The sequence below is a fragment of the Ochotona curzoniae genome, unplaced genomic scaffold (assembly GCF_017591425.1).
Source record: "Ochotona curzoniae isolate NIBS_2020 unplaced genomic scaffold, NIBS_Ocur_1.0 contig_883, whole genome shotgun sequence".
Taxonomy (NCBI): Eukaryota; Metazoa; Chordata; class Mammalia; order Lagomorpha; family Ochotonidae; genus Ochotona; species Ochotona curzoniae.
In genome coordinates this window covers 48957496-48979573 of record NW_024466599.1, presented here as the reverse complement: position 1 = coordinate 48979573, position 22078 = coordinate 48957496, and the positions used below count along the sequence as shown (strand labels likewise).

Genomic DNA, 22078 nt, shown 5'->3' with positions numbered 1-22078 from the left:
GTGGTCAGGTTTTACCTTTTTCTCTAGCTAGGGACATAGCCTATGGCTGATGATTTCCTGAATTAACTGCCTTAAAGCTGTTTTTATGTGCTGAGTTTTGGGGAAATGAGTGCATAGAACAAACCCATGGCCCCACAGTTTTACACCTGAAACTGCTAGCTGTATCAAGGCTTGGTGTGCTAACAGCTTTAGCCTCACTCAGGGACCCTCTGCAGAACTGAACTGTCTCTGCAAGCATTTGAAGCAGACCAGTGTTAGCATGCATGCTTGTAAATAATGTAGAGGTATTCAAGACTGCCCTGAGAGATGGAGCGTGGAGAGCAGACAGGGCTGGAAGATTCACTTGATAATAATGTGAAACCTAAAACCTCTGAGACTGAATTAGCAGGTGTGCTTGTGCAACTTTCTTTGTGCATTTAATCAGCTGTAATCTTCAGGCATGCCCACATTAGTTTTTTTTTTAAACAGGTAGCCATCTTAAGTGGCACATCCAAAATGATTATTGTCTAAGCTGAATTTTATGCTGGAGGATGACACTTGTGTGCTTTTTGTTTTAAAATGATATTTTCATCTATTTAAAAGACAGAGCGAGAGAGAATGAGAGCTCCACCATCTGCTGATTCATTCCCCAAGCTTCCCACAACAGTTGGGGCTGGGCCAAGGGGAAGCCATGAACTCAGACTTCAGCCTGGATATCTGTGTGGGTAACAAAGACCCACACACTTGAGCCGTCATCTGCTGCCTACCAGGCTCATTGGTGGGAAGCTGAATTAGAGGCATAGTATCCATCTTGAACTGGCACTCCAGTTTGGCATGCAGGCGTTACCAAGAACCACGTAACCCATCTGTACCCAAGTGGCCACCTCTATTTTTATGTTAAACAGAGGTCTTCAGAGTAGTCACAGTGATTGATTTACTACATAACTGGCTTGTTATTTTGAAAGAAATATTTTTTGACCATGGATTCACTCAGAAGTGTGTGTTTTACATGGCAACCTAGTGCATTCATTATTGTATTATATGAGTGTATTTGTATGTGAATCAACACACATTACATTTCACAGTGTAGTGTTTACTTGTACTACATGAACTGCTCTGGTATTTTTTAATTTTTTTTTTTTTTACTTTAGAAGGCTGGTATTTATGCATCAGTTAGAATTTGTTACTAATGATAGGGGAATACCCTATGGTCGCAGGTACACTTCACCAGACCCCTTATTACTTTTTTGTTTCACTCATTTATTAGTGAATGAGTAAAAATGTTTATTGAGCACCTACTATGTGCAAAGCACTGTGGTTAGTATTAGGAATAAAGACAGGTGATGAAGTTAAAACAAGTCTGTGGTCTGCAGAAGAGGAACTCACTGAATCGCAGCTGTGTTGGTGGATGGATGTGGTGCCAGGAGTGGGAGCTACATGCGGCACTGCGGAGAGCCGAAGAAAGGACCTCAGGTGTGGACGAGGAGGGCCTGGAATGCCATGTGAAGCAGCTTAACCCGTTGTGTTGTCATCAGGTTTTCAAAGTGTAGCATAGGAGAATTTCATGTTCACATAGAAACTTCTGTGTGACTTCAGTATAAACTGTCAACTTGGAGATAAGCCAGCACAACAGAGGGGTTTGCCCTAGAACTCTGTCTGCAGGGGTCCGGAAGCCCTGGTGACCTCACTCAGGACCCTCGTAGGTATGTGCCAGGGCATGGCCAAGTCCCCTTTATGTGTGTAGGATATTGCTAGGATGCTGTGAAGGATGAAGTGCAGAGCATGCTACACAAGGGACTGGAGGGAGCTAGGACCTGAACTCATTGAATTAGGACCCCTGGGACTTGCTCTCCATGAGAAAGGGGAGGAGAGAGGAACAGGTGCTTGAGTTTGGTGCTGGGAATTCTCTGGATGTAAGAGCTTAAAGCAGAAGAGGGTTGTGTGGGGCTGTTTTGTGCCAGAATCTGCAAGGCAGGTCATGGGGTGGATTTTTTTTTTTTTTTTTGCTTAACTATTGAATGGCCTCTGCCTTTCAGGATTATACAAGTTTCCCTTACTTTTAACTGTCTGAATTTTGCCCAGCCATCCCAAGTGCTGCCAGCCTATCTGCCTGTCTGAATGCATGTTGGAGTGGCCTGGGTGCTCCCTGGTGTAGATCCATGGAGCCAGGAGTGTCCATCTCAGGGCTGGTGCTGAGATGGAATGAATCAATGGTGAGGTCCCCTGATAGATCTCTGCTCTGCCGCACGCACTGTGACACAATGTGCAAGTTACTCTCTTGGAATGGGACAGGGTCTGCCTATTGGGATTGTCACAAGAACTTAAATGGGGACCAGTGTTGTGGCAGAGGTTAAACCAGAGCCTGTGACACCAGCATCTGATATGAGCATTGGTTGAGGTACCAGTTGTTCTTTCAGTCCAGCTCTCGATTAATACACCTGGGAACAGGTGAAAGGTGGTCTAAGTATTTGATCCTCTGTCACCCATGTGGGGTCACAGAGTCCTAGGTTCCTGGCTTTGGCCTGGTCAGCTCTTGTGGCTAGTTGGAGAGTGAACCAGCAAATGGGAAAATCTTCTGTCTCTCCCTCTTTCTGTAACTCTTCTTTTCAAATAACTAAATAGATCGTTTAGGACAAGAACCTAATGTGGAAGATGCCTCGCTCAGGGTCTGTGCACAGGAGGCCTGTGGATGATGTATGAACTGCTTCACTATGAAGATAAAGCTTTTGAAGAGAGGGATCCTCTTTTCTCCTGACAAGGAGGCCTTTGGTGTTGATAAATATTAAAATCATGTCCAGTGGGAAGATAGGAAGTCAAGGTCAAAAAGCAGGAACAAAGGGCAAGTGTTCTCATGGCCGAAAGATGTGATTGACTCTGGCTTTGTTTGCTGTATTTTTTAGAGGGAATTTGTGAGTTTCAGTCCTTTTCCAAAGAGGCAGCATAAGCACGGAAAAAAACTTTCTAAATTTAAAAAAACGAATGTGGTGTTCACATGTGTATCTTCTCTTACTGCACTTCCCTGTCTTACATTTGCACTCATTGCGCCATTAAAATGGTCCTGTGTGATCCTAACATTTGTTTAGAGAATGGTTTAGGGGCAAATTCAATAAAATATTTTGAAGCTTTTGATAAATGGATCCCTACCCCTTTCCAAACAAATGACCGAGGTTGGGGAGAGGGCAGTGCTGAGTGTGGGAAGCCCGAATCGAAAGGGCTGGCTCTCACTGGAAAAAGGTGGTTCCTTCCAGGGGGTTAGTTAGCTTGAGAGTTCTGTTCCTCTTTGTTGAAACAGCTGTAGTTTGATATCAGGGATAATAAAGAAAAAATATGACTAGATTTCCAGGAGGATTATTTATGATTTGTGTGTCACTTTCATCTGGAGGACCATTATAGAATATTATGGTAATAGCAGTCTTTGGCAGGGGGTAGATTTCAATCTGGGAATTTCTATATCGGGCTGTTATTTGTGCTTGCCCTCTTTAGTGGTCATATAAATCAGAAGCTTCTGGGTTCCAGGGTACATGATGAAAGGCTCTCATGCCCACCTTTGGTTTGCTGTTTAGAAGTGCCCTCTCAGAGTTGCACTTGATCACAATGGCATTTGCAGATCCTTGTACACCCTCTTATTCAAATGGGATTCCTGCGGGGGGTCCTGTACTGCTCCCTACAGTCACTCCGTAGTAGAGAAATATGAGTAAACCTGGTGCTCGCTTCGGCAGCACATATACTAAAATTGGAACAATACAGAGAAAATTAGTATGGCCCCTGTGCAAGGAGGAGTAAGCCTGAGAGAGACTTGAGTATCTCGCTTGTTGCTTCAGTAGTGATTGAGCTGATTGCTTTTCCCAAGAGAGCCCGATGTTGCTGATACATTTAACAGGAAATCTCAGAATTAAGAAGCAGCAATTTATAAAGTGTTTTCTGTTTCTGATTGTCAAGTATAGGAGAAACAGTCATTTTGTCAGGGGTGGGGGGTCACTGTAGGACTGGGGGACCACGATTATAGCATAGTAGTTAAGCCACTGCCTGCAGCTCCAGCATCTCATATGAATACTAGCTTAAGTCCCTGCTGCTCCACTTCCAGTCTAGCTCCCTGTCAATATGCCTGGGAAAGCAGAGGAAGCTGACCCAAGTCTGGGGCCCCTGCAATCCAATGGGAGAGCTGGTGGAAGTTCTAGGCTCCTGGCTTTGGCCTGGCCTGGCCTTAGCCATTGCAACCGTCAGATAGAAGAGCTACCTCCATCTGTCTCTTTTTCAAGAAAAAAAAAAAGAAATCTTTTTTTTTTTTTAAGTGGGCAACCTGATTATTTTAAAAAAGATCACACATTTATACTAAACAATATACTAAAAATATATGAGAATATTATGAGTTACAGAACATATCCCAGGGAGTCAGTGGCTGCTATTCTGCTGTTTCAAAGGTGAGCTCTGGCCCCCTTTTCTGGTGGTTTTTGTGTATACTTGGAGACATAGGCTGTGTGCTGGTCCAAGGATGATAGCAACCTTTGTCCTCATTGGGGAAATAATAACTGCCCTGTGACGCTGACTCAAGAGTTAGTCTCATGTTAATTTTTTGTTAATGTTTTATGTTTGGTGAGTCAGAAATGCAGGTGCTTGTGGAGTGTTATTAACAAGGACCAGTGTGTCTTTGATTATAATCATTTCAAATTACAGACCTCTGATTTTTGCCATTTGGTCATCCATAATCTTTAATAGGCCTGCTACAAGGACAATTTTTCGATCAGTAAGAACCTTGATCCGTTGGTTCCTCAGCACCCTCATTACACAAACAGGATCCCTATCAGCAAACCACGTAGGTGTCCATGTTGTCAGGAGTTGAGTATTCTGTAGCTCAATGAACAAGTCTAAGTATTTCAAGTTAGCAGATGATGAGATTATCTATCACAACACCTTCAGAGTAAGAAAAATTCTCTAAAACACCTGCTAAGGTGATTCCAGGCACGTTTGGGCATTCTTGCATGTGCATCCACACCTCTGAATTATGTAACTGTGCACAGACTTGCTCAAATATGGTATGTTGAGACTACTTCAAAACTACCAATTTATTTCCCCTGTGTTCTGGGATCTCAATCCCAAAGATTGCAACTTTAAAAAAAAAAATTAGGTTTTTGAACAATTCCAAGAAGAGTGGACTGATGGTAACCGTGACTCCATGATGGAAGGAGTTTCTCTGCCACACCATATACACACTTGGAGGGGTGGAGGCACTTTGGAGTCAATAACTAATTGATGAAATCTTTTGTTGTGAAAACAAGAGTTGGCCGAATTCCCAGTAAATTTTTTTTTTTTTCCCTGAAGGGTGAAAGAGGAGTCAGAAGGATCAGTGTGTTGTTGGTCAGCCGACAGCATTTGAGAATGTTTTGTTCAAACCTCAAGGTCATAGACACAGGTGACGTGGCTTCAGATCTGCAGCTTCTCCCCCATCTTGGGAGCACATTCCTCCAGAGTCTTCACTGAAGCTTTTTTCCCCCCCTAAAAAATTATGTTTAATTGTGGGGAAAAAGGCATAGATTTTTACCATTTAACCATTTGAAAAATGTGTGGTTCAGTGGTGTTAACTGCATTCCTGTTGTTGAGCAATAACTCTGTAGAACTTTTCCATCTTGCAAAACTGTAATTTTACACCCATCAAACAATTGCTCTCCTCCCACCTCCCCTAGCTCCTGGCAAGTTTAACTTTCTGTCTCCATGTCTGTTTCCATGAGCTCCACTGTCCTACCTCCCTGGTAGAAGTGGAATCATACAGTATTCCTCCTTTTCCTGACTCTGATTTCACTTAGCAGTGACCTTGAGATCTCTCTGCATTGCAGCCGCTGACTCATTGAGTGTTTCTTTTTACAGGGTGACTACTACTCTATTTTGTTTACATACCAGGCCATTTTTATTCATTTATTCATCAGTGAAGATATGTTTCTACCTCCCAGCTGTTGTAACTGGTGCTGTTAAGGCCATAGGTGTGCAACTATCTGATAGCCTCTTTGAATTCCTTTGTGGTTTTATACCCTGAAGTGGGTTTACTGGACCATATCCTAGTTCTTTCTTTTTCTTTAAGTATTCTTTTATTTTTATTTATGAAAGAGAGACACATACACAGTGATCTTCAACAGCTAGGGCGGGGCAGGCCCAGGACTCGATCTGAGTATTCTGTTTTCATGCAACTACTCAAGCACCTGAATAGTTGTATGCTGCCAAAATCAGAAGTAAAGGCAGGACCTGAATCTGGATGCTCTGATGTGGGATGTGGGCATCCTAAGCAGAATCTTAACCATGGTGCCAAATACCTATCCCTGTATGGTTGTTTCACGTTAAGTTTTTTGAGAAAATTCCATACTATTTTTCATAGTAACTGTACTATTTGCATTCCTGTCAATAATGCACAGGGTTCTGATTTCCTCACACCTTTCTGATTTTTCTTTTGAAAGGCAGAGTGTAAGAAATGATGGACAGAGTGAGAAATTGAGAGGGATAGTCCAGTGGTTGGTTCCTTAAATGGCTGCAGTGGCAGAAGTAAATCAAAAGCCAGGAGTCTAGAACCCCATCCAGGTTTTCCACTTGGGTAGCAGAAGTTCAAGCACTTGGGCCATCTTCCACTGCTTTCCCATGCATGTCAGCAGGGAGCTGGATTGGAAGTGGAGCAGCTGGAATTTGAGTCAGTGCTTTAGTATGGGTTGGTTTAATATGCTGTGCCACAATGTCAGCCCTTCTCCACATCCTCTGCTCAAGCTTTAGGAAAGGTACTATTATGGCTCCAATCATGTTTTTCTTGGTAGGTGGTAATTAAAGGATTGAAAAACAGTAAAACAGGTGAGTGGAGAGGTCATTAAAGACAAGCTTGGCAGATATTAAAAAAGAACTTGGTCTCTCTTTTGACTGCATTCCTTCCCTGTCATTAGGTTTCTTGTTGTTTGGAGGGTGTCTCAAAGGGTAATGCCACTGCCTGCTAACCCTGCATCCCAACATGGGAGCCAATTTCAGTCCCAGCTGCTCCACCTCTGACCCAGCTCCCTGCTAATGGTCTGGAAAAAGCATCAGAAGATAGTCCAAATGTTTTGGCCCCTGCCAATCCCATGGGAGACTTAGATGAGGCTCCTGGCTACTGGCTTTGGTAATGGCCCTGGCCATTGCAGCCATATGGTGAGTGAATCAGTAGATGGAAGATGTCTCTGCCTTTCCCCTTCTCTCTGTATCTCTTTACTTTCAGAATAAATAATTTTTAAATTTTTAAAATTCTCATTCTAACAAATGAATAATATTTGTCTAATACTTTAAAAAGTGTCTTCTGTGTGGACTGTGCCTCTAGGACATCATAAGAACAGTAGAGGAAAAGTCAGCACAGATCAGAAGATTGGGAGGATCTTTGGTCAGTAGAGCTTGCTGGGACTGCCTGGGTGTTTGGTGCTGGGCTGGGCTGGGCTGGGCTGGGCGGATCAAAGCTGCTGGGACCGCAGCTCGGGCTCCTGTTCTGGTTGAGCTGGTACAAGCTGGACACTGGAGATCGTGCAAGGCTATTAGTCATTGACCACTTAGTGCAAGTCTTTTGGCTCTCGGGGCACGTGGCTTGTGCCTCATTTCTCTCATCCATGAATGAGACAGTTGGCGCAGGGGAGCCTTGAAAAGCTGTCATCTTTTAATTGTGAAGCATTAACTTTGCTTCCCTCCTCCAGGAAGGATTCCCCAAGTGTCTCAGCTGCACTAATGATCCCTCCGTCTCAGAAACCTTACACCAGTCCTGCTGGCCTACCTTGTCCGTCACCTCTTACACTGTGTCTTAGACAAGGCAGTTTGCCGTCTTGGAGTAGCTTCCTCCCAGCACTGTGGCTTGTCTCACTCTTCTGAAATGGCTAAATCATTTGCAACAACTGTTTGGTACAGGATATAGAGTTGTATTTGCCCTAAAAGAACTTAGATTTTTCAAGAGCCCCCTTTCCAGAGGACCACAGAGGTGTTCCCTTCCATGGCCCTTGGTTTCAAGAGTGGGTGTTGGAGAGGTGAAGGATGCTCACACTGTGCATCAGTGGTGACTTCCCTTTTCTTGGGTCTGTCCCTGGTGTGCTTTCTATTATTTTAATTAAGTAGATAAGGTTGGTGCACAAGAAGAGATAAGCAGTACCTGGAGACAGTGTGTAAGAGGTGCCAGACACAGAGGCTTGCGGGTGCTGGTGTAGGGTTTCTGAGAAGCAGCGATCCTGAGCTCAGCTTGGGATCACTGGGGGCTCTTCCTGGAGAAGGGAAGGGTTTTGAATTGGCTTTGAAAGATGGACAGATGGTGGTGGGGTGGAGCAGAGGCATGGAAGGTGCAAGCTAGGTCGTGGTGCACAGTGGGGCGTTCAGGTGGGCTAGAAGAGAGGGCCAAGGAGGGGCGGGGGACAGGAAGGGACATTAGCTGAGCAGCCGTCTCGTCCTTGCAGTCTCCAGGGTTTTACCGGTGGCGCCTCAGAGTCCTGAGCATGGGAATGACAGCCTGATCATGCACTTGTCTGAGGGCATTCCTTTCTCCTCATCCCCAGGAGATAACTGCAGACCGGTCTTCCTCAGAGGGTAAAATTGCTTTGATCCACCAGGAAATTGCCCAGCTGAAAATGGAGAGCAAGGGGACCAGTGTTGTGGCAGAGCCAGTAAAGCTACCACCTGTGAGGCAAGCATCCCACCTGTGCACTGGGCTGTCCTGCTTCCAGTCCAGCTCTCCGCTGATGGCTTTGGAAAAGCAGCGGAAGGTGACCCAAGTGTTTGGGCTCCTGCCACCCACATGGGAGACAGAGCTGAAATTGCTGGCTCCTGATTTCACCTGGCCCAGCAGTGGCCCTTAGGGCTATGTGTGGAGTGAACCAGGGGATGGAAGATCTCACTCTTTCTCTCCCTGTAACTCTTTCAAATAAATGAATAACTCGTATACTAAAATAGAGAGCAGAGACTGAAGGAGTGAATGTCAGAGGCAGCTGAGGGAGTGTGAAGCCTGCCTCCCACTTAGTGGGCGGGCAGCTGGCGGGGCTTGGGGTTCCTGCCGATGAATTATTCAGAGCCCGGGCCCATTGAGTCGCCACCCAGGGAGGTCCTGCAGGAAGGAGGCTGTGCTATCTGCCTGAGAGATCGGCAGATGTCAGGTGCCGAGGGGGAAGAAATGACGGCAGCCTTAAACTATGTCGCATTTTAGCTTACCGAGGCTGCAATGGTTGTTCCGTATCCCTGCAGCTGGATAATCGGGACCTGTTTTTCAAAGAGAAAGAAATAACACCCACACCTCAATTAATACATGCATTAAGCCACATCATGTGTTTTCTTGCCACATTTTGGCTGGGATTTGGCTACAGGCAATGTTAAAATTGCACAGCTTAGACGAGATAAGAACACAGGATGCTTGTCTGGCCGAAGCCTCACTGTGCTCAACCAGGCAGACATTTAGTCCTGGATGGATTTAGAATAGTCCCTGCTGCAGTTCCCACTGTCACTCTCAGAAATGTGGCCTTGCTTAAGTGCTGCATCACTGTCTGTGTGTCTGGGTGTGGGTCCTGTCTCCTCAACTAGAGAGGAAATTTGTTCTTAGGGTCTCAGGGGTCGCTTCCATGGCCCATGCTCCTGGCTGGGGCTCAGAACCTCCTGGACAGGTTGGCTTTGAGGCTGCAGATGAGGCCAGGTGACACCTGTGTCACTGATGAGGTTTGCATCCCCCCACTCCTATGTTTTCCCTCCCTCTCCCGGCGCCTGTTCAGTCTGCACTTTTGGACTTGTACTCATTAAAGTTCCTGAGAAACGTCACATGGGTGTGCAGGCCTGGGGGTAGAGGCCTGCCTCTAATGGCTTGTATTTCCCGGCTTTCCTGTTTCTTTCCCATAAACAGTGCTATCCAGGGAACTGTCTTCTCGTTAGCCCATCTGCCTCCTTGTGAAGCAGGTCTACAGTTCCTCAATACCTACTGAGTATGTCCCAACCATTCGCCCTCATGTTGGAGGTGGAAAGCAGAACCGGGACAAGAGAGGGCCTGGTCCTGATTACATTCCTTGGGTGTTCTTTTCCTTTAAAACAACAAAAAATTCCACCTTTATCAGAGGAGTCCAGTCCTGGCTGTAGCTGATGTTACAATCACAGGCATGGCAACACCTGTTTGCCAAAGGTGGGGCCTCTGGACTGAGCGGCTTGCGAACAATGTAAGGATAGGCTTGGCTAGGGTAGCTGATTGAATGAACGGAATTCCTTCCCCAGGATCTGGAGTGCTTGTTTGGAGTATAATTTTGAGGTTCTTCTCATCCTCACCAGTGGTGTTGTATGCCTTGAATGCACTTCTGATCTGGACAGCTGGACAAGCAACAGGGAAATGACCTGAATGGCTGTTGGACTATCCCTGCTGTTTTGGAGTCAGCCATCTAACTAGATGATAGAACTCTGTGTGTGTGTGTGTGTGTGTATGTGTGGGTCCCAGGGCATGGGGAGGGAGCAGAATAGAGGAACAGAGAGTCATTCATATTCTAAACAAAGGAGAGAATAGCTGTTGTGGATGGAAGATACTTATTTCTTCAAGTTATTCTAAATCCCCAAATCAAGTCTGATAGCCCCACCTTAGAGACACTTGGCCTTTCTAAAAACATAGGCTTTTTCTACTTGTTTCATAGTAAATACTGAACTCTGACTCTGAAATATTTCTGCTTTCTAGCCATGACTTTTGAGTCTGCACCCCAGGGCATAATGGGGTTACAGAGAAGAGAATAGGTTCTGTAAATACTTTCAGGAGGAGGACTGTCCTGCCATTTAGCAGTGTCCTTGTCCAGGAATCCAAAAGGGTGACTCACCACTTGAACCAAGCCTCAGGACATATGCCTCAGGACATATCTTCTATATTAAAAAAAAAAAAAGCATCCTTTCTTTAGTGAGATTTCCCAAATAACAGATAACGAACTAACCAGCTAGGCATGCCTTTTGAGATCCAACCAAAAATAGAACACAGAGGAAATTCTATGAAGCTTCCTTTTCCTATCAAAAGAACCATGTTCAGAAAGTTTCACTTAGTTGGGCAAGTATTCCGCCTCACAGTTCAGTGGCTGGTTCCGGCTCCAAGTTTCAACCCCTGAGGCCATTGCAGATAGCTGTGGAGTGAACCAGCCAAATGAGTGCATTTTCTGTCTCTCTCTCCCTCTCTCTCTCATTCTGGCCAACCCTCACCAAGATATTTTTAGTCTTTGAATGTTTTAGTGTTTGAATGTTCAAGAAATGAATATCCAAAAATTACCCTCTTCAAGCTTGCTGTAAAGCAGGAAAAGCATTCATTCCCCACCTCCACACCCAGGACTGCGTAAAGCCTCTTATAACAGAGGCTTAATTTCACCCCCTACTTTTCTCATCCACAAGCCACACTAAAGGATACTGAATATTAGTGTACAGACCCATTGGGTATGAGAAGAGGAACCACGCCAAACCAAGCCAAGCAAAGTCCATTTACAGCAACAGACCCGTGAAGCTAGTACGTTTTGTGGGAACTAGCAAAGAATGTGCCTGATCCTGACCCAAGCTACATGTTGCAGAGGTTTCTGTAGAGGCTTGGGTTTCAGGTTTATCTTGATACCATTGATCAAGTGTTACAGTTTTTCTGAGAATTTCTCGATAAACTGGATTTATTCCCAGCACATGGGGGAAAAGTGGAGATCACTTCGAGTTGGTCATCTGAGGTCCTTGATGGGCTGGCTGGGCCTCTCTTGGCCTCGGCTGACTTGTTTGCAAATGGAGACAGGAACTCAACCACTGGTTCAGTGTCATGAGAAAATGTATGTGAAGCATTGTGCAAGCTCCAGATAATCCGGTTATTGCGGCCATTTACTGCATGTGAGAATGCATGATCACTGGGACCCGGACAGGGGAACCCACATCACTACTGCTTTCAACATTGGAAGGAAATGTTTATGACCGTACATTCCACTCTGTCTGATTTGTAGAGGGCCATCTTGAGGCCCAGAGAAGGTCAGAAACGCATTCTACAGATTATATGAGTAGCCTCATGGAGGCGCTCAGAGGGTGGTGTGAGCCAAAGTACCCAACTGTGGACTTGGATCTTTCTGTCACACCACAGCACCCCTGAGCTGCCCAGGCTTCATTTGCTTCATTCCCTAAGCTGCTTTGCCAGTTACCCGTGGGTGATTTTCTTCATACATTTCATTGTGCCAGCTTGAAGGCAAATGCAACTGTTGGTCAGAATTGGTCACATGCTCATGTCCCTCGCATTGCGAAGAACAGTAGTTTGTAGATTAGAAAAGGTGGTGAGGGTGGCCTGAAACTGCCAGGCTTGGTTCAATCTTTAGCATTCTGGAAGCTGTCTCCCTGTCCTGAATATTCTGAATTATATTCATATTGCCATGTTTTTGCCATAGGGGACATCAGGATTCTTCCAAGATTACTGTAAATAAACTGTGGAGAGGACCCCTGCTTTGTGAAAAACAGGGCTGGGTAGGCGTCTTCAGGTTCCCTCTGTCCTTCTTAGAGTGTCTTGGGCCTCTCCCCTTGCCTCCAAGTGTCCCTCCTGTTGGCTGACACTGACCGTTCCACCCATTCCTTTCAGCCATTTTCTCCCTGGCCCCTTCCTGCCACAAATCAGGTCTGAAACCCCGGCACAGCGGGCCCAGCCTCCTCCTCCTGGTCTTAGAACTCCCATCACTCATCATCATCATCATCATCATCACCTATTCTTTGTTGTTCTCTGTTTCTAATCAATTTCTGACTGACTTTTGCCTGTTAGTCCATTGGCCTCCTCATTTGCATAGCAGGTCATCTTTTTTCCACTTTTACTTCCTCATTCTCCTTGCACTACGGAATGTCCAATTACTCCCTGCCCTTTGAGTATCTCTCTTTTCCTCTTGGATGTTCGTTCTGGAATTCTCTGGGTATGTCCATGGGTTTTCTTCTTCCTCTCAAACTCAAGCTTGTGTTCATTGTTTCACATCAGCCTTCCCTGGCTAGATGGAAGCCACAGCCCTCTCACCTCCCACCTGTGCACACACATCATTCCTCAGCTCTGAGCTCTATCTAGCTCTGGACTTGTTCCCTAATGGTGTTGTACATAATTCAGATACAGCCCGTGGGGGGGGGGGGGGGAATCGATGATCAGTCCTCCCCTAGCCCACCAGCCAGCTCTGCAACCCCGGGGTTTTCTCTGACCCTATCCTTTGAACCTCCCACAGGCAGTCAGTTATTAACGACCTGTGCATGAACTCTTGCATCAGCCCATTCCTTTTCATTCCCATTGCCACACCCTAGTTGGGTCCTTTGACCTGGACAGTTGCCTTGAGCAACCTACTGACCTTGCTGCCTGCAGTCCCTCCCTCCTATGCATTCTACCTACCACTGCTGGGTGAGTCGCCTCGGACCCCAGGCCAGACCCTGTTCTCTGGCTCAGGAGTGAGTGGACGAGGGTTCCCCGCCCAGGTGGAGTTCTCACCTGCCCATTGTGCTCTCCTGCTCCCTTCACTGTTTCTCACAAGGCAGCAAAACAGCCAGACGTGAACCCTGCTCATGCCGTTGGTGGTCCACCCGTGTTCCTGTGTACACTGCTTCCCCTGGTAGGAAGCAGCTCCAGCCTGTTGTGTGTGAAAATGCTAGTCCATCTAGAGCTCTTCCCGCCTGCCTTCCTTGGCAGGTGTCCCCGGCTTGTTCTCTCAGCTCTTGTAGCTCCTGGCCCTCAGTCTCTCCTTTTGGTATGGGATGATCTGTGAATTTGTCATCTCTGTGTCATCCTTGAAACCTCCGAAATTCAGCAGGGTGCCCCCCCCCACATGCACTGAATACTGCAGAGACCCCAGTGAATACTGAGAAAAAACAGACTAAGTGGCTCTGGCCTGCCTTTATTCCTCTCCCCTTCCCCGCCTGCCGAATTGGAGGGGGTCAGGTTGGCCTTCAGGCTGTGTGCTGTGCCTCCCTGGTCCCATGCCACAGACCGCATTTCCTACCTCTGGCCCCTGTGGGGTTATTAGAGGCTTTGCTAGCCTCGCCATCCTTCTGGGTGTGTTGACTGCCTGGTTTGCTCTGAGTCTGCTCTTCCGAAGTGAGTATGTCTGCAGTGCTCCCAGATTCTGCTGCCTTCATCTTGTACGCTTATTTCATGCACTCCTCCTGCCCCGCCATACCAGAGGGAGCTGCAGTGAGATACTGGGGGTGACTGATGCTACACTCTTCACTAAGTGGCTTCAAGATTAAAACTAATATGTTGTAAATTGGCAGTGCAGTTTGTAACCTCATTTTCTGTGTCACACTGGATACATAGACTTACACGGTGCCAGTGTGTTTTATGGCGAGTGGGGACTGCTGGAAAGATGGAAAGATGTTCACTGGGACTGTTTCCCCATTCTGTTTTTCTTTGGAGTTTGGATGTGATGCAGAGGGTGGGGATGAAAGAGAAGTATGAAAAACATACTCTGGATTTTGAATCCAGTGACAACTTGAAGGGCATCTTCCCAGCATCCCCTCAGTGACCTCTTAGAGACAGGCATTAATTCTTACTCAGTCTGACAGCTGAGGGTTAGGAAGAATCCAGGGTCTGCTAGGAGGTCAGGGTTCAGAGGCTTGGCCGGGACTAGAAACTCGGCTCTCAAGTGCTTCCTGCGAGGTGCAGACTTGTAAATACTTTAAAAAAAAAAAAGATTTATTGCATTTTTATTTGAAAGGCAGATTTTTTTTTTTTTCAGAGAGAGGAGAGACTCAGAAAGATCACTTATGTGCCGGTTGTCTCCCAGGTGGCCGCAGTTGGCTGGTGCTGAGCCGAACCAAAGCGGGAGCTTCTTCAGGGTCTCCCACGTGGAAGGACTTGAACCATTCTCTGCTGTTTTCCCAGGCCACAAGCAGGGAGCTGGTTGGAAAATGGAGTAGCTGGGTCACGAATCAGTGCCCATATGAGATGCCAGTGCTTGTAGCTGGAGGATTATATGGCTAACCACCACGCCAGTCCTGGGATGCCCACTTCAGGTCCAGCTTGCCATCTGCGTTGTGAATTGGCAGTAGTAGGAGGGCTTTAGAGAGGCGTGTTTATCTTAAGAGAAAAGTGGTCTTCATGCCAGCGGCTCGGGCCTTGCTTTGGAAAGCCCAAGGGGGACTGTGGACGTGGGACACACCGATTGCGTGGCTGGAAGGGGTGGAGCGGGTTTTGTTCAGAGGTGAGCAGTTGGCGGGACTCTGGGTCTAACTCTAGCCCTGGACAAGATGCAGCCCCTTAAATTTCAAGTGTCCTAGAGAACTTGGGGTGGGGCTCACCCCTGTCTTCAGTGCACTTTGGAATCCTTCAGTAAAAAACTCACCTCCTTAGTGAGTATTCCTGCGGGATCTCAAGGCAGAAATGCCCAGTTAGTTTGTAGTGTGTTGTCTGGTAGGTTTGCTTTGGGAAGGGAGAAACTGGTGAGCTTAGGGTGGGGATGGAGTGGAGTAAAAGAGGGAGGGGCTAGTTAGTTCCCAAGGATGCATTTTGATCCTGTTATTTATATCTATGAAGCGGGTTTTGCTTTTGGATTCAGATTAGTGGGAGAAAGAGGAGAGTTTGAAAACTGGAGAAAACTTAAGTTAGGAGGGTTCATTTTGCAAATCCGGGCTGGATTTGAGGGCGATTTCTGTGGTCTTATCTCCCCGCCCAGATGGTACGCTCCTCCCCAGTCCGGGATCCCGGTAGTGGTGTTTACCTGTGCACCTTTCTCCCACAATGCCTTGCACGTCAGGACGCCCATCACACTTGCCGGCGTCCAGTTCCTGGTGCAGGCCCAGCGCTGTCCCGGGACACCTCGGGCTCAGCGTCTCACGCCAGCGGCGTGGGTCTGCCCGGATGACGCTCGAGTGAGCCGGAGCAGGCGCGCCTGGCCTCGCCGTGGCCCTTGCCCAGCGCTCGGGGTGGCCCAGGTGCGCCGCCCCAAGTTACCTCCGCAGCTGCTCAATAGTGAATGAGGCCGAGCGCGGGGCTCTGACCCTCCCGGCCGGGCGGCCGGCGCGCTCTCCCTGGCCTGAGATAGTAATCGGAGACCTTTCCGTTACATGAGGCTTCCCAACAAAAGACTCTAAGCCGAGCAGCCGTGTGTGGGAAGGCGGCGCAGAGGCGCCGGCTTGGGCTTGGGCTCGGCCTGCAGCGCACCCGCGAGCGTGGCGGCCGGTGAGGGTCGCGGCCGGCCTCCCCCGCGCCGCTCCGCGTGGTACGGCCTGCGTTTCCTCTACAATGCTGTTATGCTAATCAGGTGACATCACCGCCCAGCGCACGGCGGAGTGGCTCCTGATTAAATTACAAACCGGCGGCCGGGAGGAGGTGTGTGCGCAGCTCCCGCGAGCTCCGGCGCTGGGCGTCCGAGGCACGCTGAGGATTTTGAAAGATTTCAACTCTGGACGTGTGCGCGCCTCCTTCCTCCTCTTCCCTCTCCTCCTCCCCCGGCAGTTCATTGCTTCACTGCCCTCAGGCAAGGGCCACGGAAGGCAGGAGAGCAGCAGGACTAGGTGCCTGAGCCCTAGGTGACCTCCTCGTGAGGACTGAGGTGGACTCCCGCTGCAGCCAACTGCCTAGTAGAGCTCCCCGCGCCCGTTTCAGACCCGAATGGAGCTCGCCTAAGGTGCAGCCTCGCCGCCAGGGCCGGGAGCCAAGCCGCGCGGAAGCTGCTGCGTGTTGGATGGGGGTAGGCAGGGGCCGGAGCGGTATTTCCTCGGTGCAGCCCGCCAGGGCGTTACGCTGGGCCTAATGGAATTGCAGAGGACGTCTAGCATCTCCGGGCCGCTGTCCCCGGCATACACGGGGCAGGCGCCTTACAACTACAACCAGCTGGAAGGGAGGTTCAAGCAGCTCCAAGGTAAGCCCGCTCCTGGAGCCTGGGCCTGCCCGTGGGCCATGCCCGTGGGGGCGATGAGACTTTATTTGTGCCATATGGGGCTTGACCCCTGAGGGATGTGGTTGGGAGTGACGGGCCGCTGCCTGTGGTCTGTCCCCAGAGCCTCGGGGTGGCTGCAAGCACTCCATTCACAACTTGCTCACACTGTACCAGAAAAGCGACCTTCTGGAGTCAGGCGCCCTCGGCTTGCTCTCTCCAGTACAGTTTGTGGCCCCGTTGGTTGTCAGGTATCTCCTGCTCGCTGCGGTACACATTTTCGCCTTTAAAAAAAAGGCCAGCTTTGCCCCCCCCCCCAGCCAGTACTCCTACACCCATTAGTATGCAAGCATTTGTTTCCCTGTGGCCTCTGGCCCCCAGCCCCCAACCTCATACCTCTTGAAGCCTTCAAGGTGTAACGTGCACTCCTAGAGACCCAGTCCTGTAGAACAATAGCAGAGGGGGAGGAGGGAGTGGTCTTTTTATTCCTAAGCATTTAGTAAATTACAGTTTTGGTTCCGAAGCTTAATTTTCACTCTTTTGATGTGTTATATTTGGGGCGCGGGGGGGGGGGGAGGAGGGAGGGCTTTCCCATCCATCTTGTGGGCTGTGTAATTTATAATGCAAGCCAGTTATTGTCATTGCAATGATAGGGGTTGGATTAGTTGGATCTGTTACAGGATTCTTGTTGCTTGTATTAGAGTAATTGATTGAGTCCAGTCTGTGGCTGCTCGCATTTTGGGGAGAGCCAATAGGCCCCAACCAGGGGTATCTCAGAGCTTGTCCATGAAAAAAGAAAGAAAAATATTCCTAACTAAAAACAGAACCCCTTCCAGTTTGGAAGCCCCAGGAATCAGTAACAGGCTGGGAATGACTCTAGCACTATTTTTTTTTTTAAGTAGTGTCCCAAGGCGGTGTGTTTCTTATTTTAACTCCTCTGGGTGCCACAAACGTGGTTCCTGTGAGGGGGAGGAAGGCAGGAAACGGCCAGGTCCTAGAATGTTTTCCCTGGGAAGGGGAGAGGCGATACTTCATTCATTTGGTGTGTTTGGTGAGGTGGTTGACAGCAAGGACACTTTGCTGGAAACACTGGGGCGGCTGGACCGTGTTCATTAAGGGCAGGTTCCGCTTCGGTGCTGGCCAGCCTCTGGTTCAGGCCTCTTGAGCTCTTCCAAGGTGGGGTTCACTTGTTTCGAAAACTGAGGTGTGGGGAGAGCTTACCAAGTGTAAACCAGGGAGTGTGTATAGCGTCCCTCAGCTCTGGATTCTGAGGTTCAGATACACTCTGAGACACCCCCCCCCCCAATTCTCCCAACTTGTCCCTTCCCTGTGTCGTTCCCCCAAGCCGGGAGCACCTGTGGGGAACCCTGGGTCAGATGGCTCCTCCCCAGTCCCAGTTGGCCCACGCCTTGTGGTCTTAAGAGTAAGGGTAAAAAGGTGTGGGCAGGTTTGCACCCTGGCCTGTGGTAACAAAAGGCTGTTATATTGAAAGGGTGTAGGGTGGATTGGAAACTGGTCCCTGAGCAGGGTGGAGCCTACTCACAGGAAATGTCTTAACTGTCCTCTGTGGACTGTGGAGTCTTTGCTGCTGATATTTTATTTATTTATTTTTTTGTCTTAAGGATATCCTTTGAAAAGGGGTGAGCTTGAGGTATTCTATGGTGGCATGCACACACACACACACACACACACACACTATATGTGAACTTTGTCCCCTCCCTAAGCTCAAATAACTTTCTTACTTTTAAATACTGTGGTTTTTGGAGTTGCACAAGCTCAGTGTGGTTATTTCTACAACAGAAAACCACCCATGTTGAGGAACTGAGACAGGGTGAATTAACTTTCAAGTGGGGTGGGGTGGTGGAAGAGGCAGGAGTATTTGGTCATGTCCCTAGTGATGGATGGGACTGATCGCATTGTGAACAACCTTAGGAGAAATTTGCTAAATACTTCTCTCAAACCCCTGGTTTGGCATTTTGTTCAGTATTTGCAATACTTCCAGCAATGACATAATTTTTGATAATAGAGATGTATCTGCTAATTTGATCGTGAGCCTTCCATTAGGGAAGGCTGCCTGCTTCATTCACTCTTCAGGGTGTAATCTTTGCTAGCACTTAACACCCAGTGTTGACCAAATGCTCTTTGAGTTGTTGTTTATACTGTCTCTTATTTGCAGTTCTTCATTCAGCATTTGTGTCTGGGAGTGCTGTGATTTTGTGGGGGTTATTTCTATGTTTTTTTTTTTCTGGTTACAAGTGTTTCCCACACTTGATATTTGGTTTTCTAAGTAGGATGTTAAATGAGTCTGGTCTATTGCGATAAACTTGTTTGTACAGATTTATCAGACAGTAAGTTAATACGATAAAAAAAAAAAAAACCTCACTGACTTGGGAAACTAAAATACAGAGTAATTTTTTTTTCATCATACTAAGGCTCCTGACATAAGATAGGGCACGCCATCAGGCTCTGATGGCTTCTGTTTTTATCAGCAACACCCAGCAGGCGCATAGACGCACGCAAGGAAGCACACAGTTTTCTCAAAAACTTGTCCTGTAACACTCTTACCATCAGTTGAATCAGTTTATATATTTTATAAATGTGTACTCATTTTTCTTTTTTTTTTTTTAAGAATTACTTATTTTTATTGCAAAGTCAGATTACAGAGAGGAGGAGAGAGAGAAAGGAAGAAGATCTTCTGTCTGATGATTCACTCCCCAAGCGACCATGTCAGCCAGTGCTGCGCCGATCTGAAGCCAGGAGCCTCATCCAGGTCTCCCACGCAGGTGCAGGGTCCCAAAGTTTTAGGCTATCCTCTACTGCTTTCCCAAGCCACAAGGAGGGGGCTGGATGGGAAGCGGGGCTGCCGGGATAGGAACCAGTGCTTGTATGGGATCCTGGTGTGTTTGAGGCGAGGACTTTAGCTGCTAGGCCACCGCGCCAGGGTTTGTTCGTTCTTTCTCTTTCTCTCTCTCTCTCTCTTTCTTTCTTTCTTTCTTTCTCTCTCTCTCTTTCTTTCTTTTTCTGAAAAGAATGCTGAGGAACATCAAAACTCAACCTCTCCTGTTTAGGAGAATGTGTTTGGTGCAACAGGGAAATTCATGCTCTCTTCTCTCCAGGTTCCATTGCTCTCATAAGCCCTCACAGGAGAACATTCATGGTGTTGCACTCCCACCCAGACACTGGCCTGTGCCTTTGCACTTATGAACTTCCGGGGTCTTGGGCTGGACATTGAAAGACTGTAAAAGGGCCCCACCTCTTGGGAACTTCACAGCAGAATTCTACCCTCATCTTCTACCCTGTGTTCCAGAGGGTTTACTCTTGACTTCCACTCGTGGAAATCCTTACAGCTCCCAAAGACGCACCTACGCTCTGCTAATGTCTCCACTGTTGAGGGGGAAAGAGATGGCATGAAGTGCTTCCATGTACCCAGCAGTGTAGTGGGAGCTCTTGGCTTTGCGTGTGATGTCTTAGTAAGTTTTCATAGCACACCAATGAGGGGTTGCGTGCCAATAGGAGACGATAGAATGAAGCATGTAGCTTGTCCAGGCCGCACGTTATTATTATTCTCCTCCTACACCTCCAGTAATTAATATTAGAGCTACTGACAGAGAACAAAGAGGATCATCTTAAGAACTGCCCACCACTTCCTCCTCTCCACATACACACCTGGTTCTCTCTCTCACCTGCCCCCCAGGGCACTGATGATGCTGGCTGGAGCAGTGAGGTTGTCTGGAGGGCAGGATCTCACGGAAAAGCATCAAAATGAACCTTTCCTGCCTTCCTTGTGGCCTGATCTTGGAAAGCAGTGTCTGATTGACATGGAAAAGGTGCTTTGTTTAGCTGTGCTGGTTCAGTGTGTTTGTCCCAGGAAGAGCTGGAATGCTCTGTCTTCGTTCAGAGAGTGAAGAATTCCAAGCTCCTCCCCCCTCCCTTTTTTTTTCTTTTGGTTAGTTTTAGTTTCCAAACTCTTATGAAAAGACTCGATTTTAATACCCACATGGATCCTGAAGAGATGTAATTTGTAACTTTGTAGTGTCTTTTGGGGGTCTCCTAATACCTGGGTTTCACTAAGAAAATTTGCTCTTAAGTTAAAAATAGTGGCTTTTACATATTTCCCATTGCAACAGTGATAAGACTGGGTGATGAAAAGTATTTTTGTTTTGTTTTGTTTTGTTGGTAGGATAAATGGAAGAGACAAGATTAATAGAAGAAAAGACAGGGATTTTAAAAATATAAAAAGAGAGAGATGTTAAGATGTCGTGACAGCCTCATTCCATATTGGAGGCAGTGGGAAGTTCAGTCACAGCTCCGCTTCTGAGTCCAGCTCCCTGCTAGTGGCACGCTCTGGGGAGAGTAGTGGTGGTTGAAGTCATTGAGTCTCTGCCACCCCCTGGGCGAGACCTGGATCTGGTTCCAGGCTCCATCCTTTAACATGGCAGTACAAAGTGAAATAGGGGACAGAAGATCTTTGTGCATCTCTGTCTCCTTGCTCTTCAAATAAATAAAAATAAATGGATTAAGAAATTCTTGAGCCAAAAGATTGCCTTTTTGGTCCTGATGCGTGCTAACACTGTGTATAGATCATATGAGTCAGGCAGCTCTATGGGATAAGTCACTGGCACAAAACAAAAATGCATTCCTTCCCCCAGTTTATCAGTTTCAGCTTAAAATTTACAAGTTCCAAAAAGAGTTGTGAATTGAAATTCTTTTTGAATGGTGCAGTAACATTTCTAGCACTTGACTTTAATAGTATCACCATACATAATTAACTCTGAGGTTCCTCAAACCACCTGGCATGGGATCTACTGTCCTGCAAATTCTAATTCAGTGCATGTTTCCTTAGTACTAGTAATCCTGTGGGATAGGCATTCTCTTATTTTATTATATGGATAAAGAAACATGTGAGTAAAATCGGCCAGTATGCAGGGAACTCTGTAGAATCCAGGTTTTCTGACTCCAACTTTGATATTTCTCCCGAAGGACCACACATGAGGGTTAGGAACAGGCCACACACACCACCGCCCTGGGAGCCTGAACCTGTTCTGCAGGCAGGGAGAAGGAATACTCTCAGAGCTGCTCCCGTTTCTGGATGGGGGCTGGTGTCAGTGTTGGGTGGGCTAGGAGCGTTAACAGTCGAGGGAAACCAGCTCTTTCAGCTTAAATCCACTGTTCAACTGGGCGATGGTTCAAAGGACTCCTGGCCCATTCTGTGGGGAGAGGGCTTTCTGGATGACCATTGCACAGCATCACCTCCTCTCCTGAGCCTGCAGGGGTCTGTGTCC

At 47.5% G+C, this 22078-nt stretch overlaps 1 protein-coding gene and 1 non-coding gene across 4 annotated transcripts in view; both read left to right on the top strand.

Moving 5' to 3' along the window:
* SPTBN1 (spectrin beta, non-erythrocytic 1) overlaps positions 1-22078 on the top strand; it is a 185345-nt gene that overhangs the window by 67203 nt on the left and 96064 nt on the right. The window contains exon 1 of one of the 3 annotated variants that reach the window (XM_040993468.1): positions 16162-16781. The exons of 1 other annotated variant lie outside the window; for it this stretch is intronic. In XM_040993468.1, coding sequence (XP_040849402.1) covers positions 16673-16781 — 109 coding nt within the window. In that variant the 5' untranslated portion in view covers positions 16162-16672. Of the gene's footprint in view, positions 1-16161; positions 16782-22078 lie in introns of those variants that run through there. One more of the 3 variants, XM_040993466.1, reaches the window with a different exon arrangement.
* On the top strand, positions 3683-3786 carry LOC121165457. The gene has a single exon (XR_005885247.1). It is a non-coding gene; the product is annotated as a U6 spliceosomal RNA (small nuclear RNA).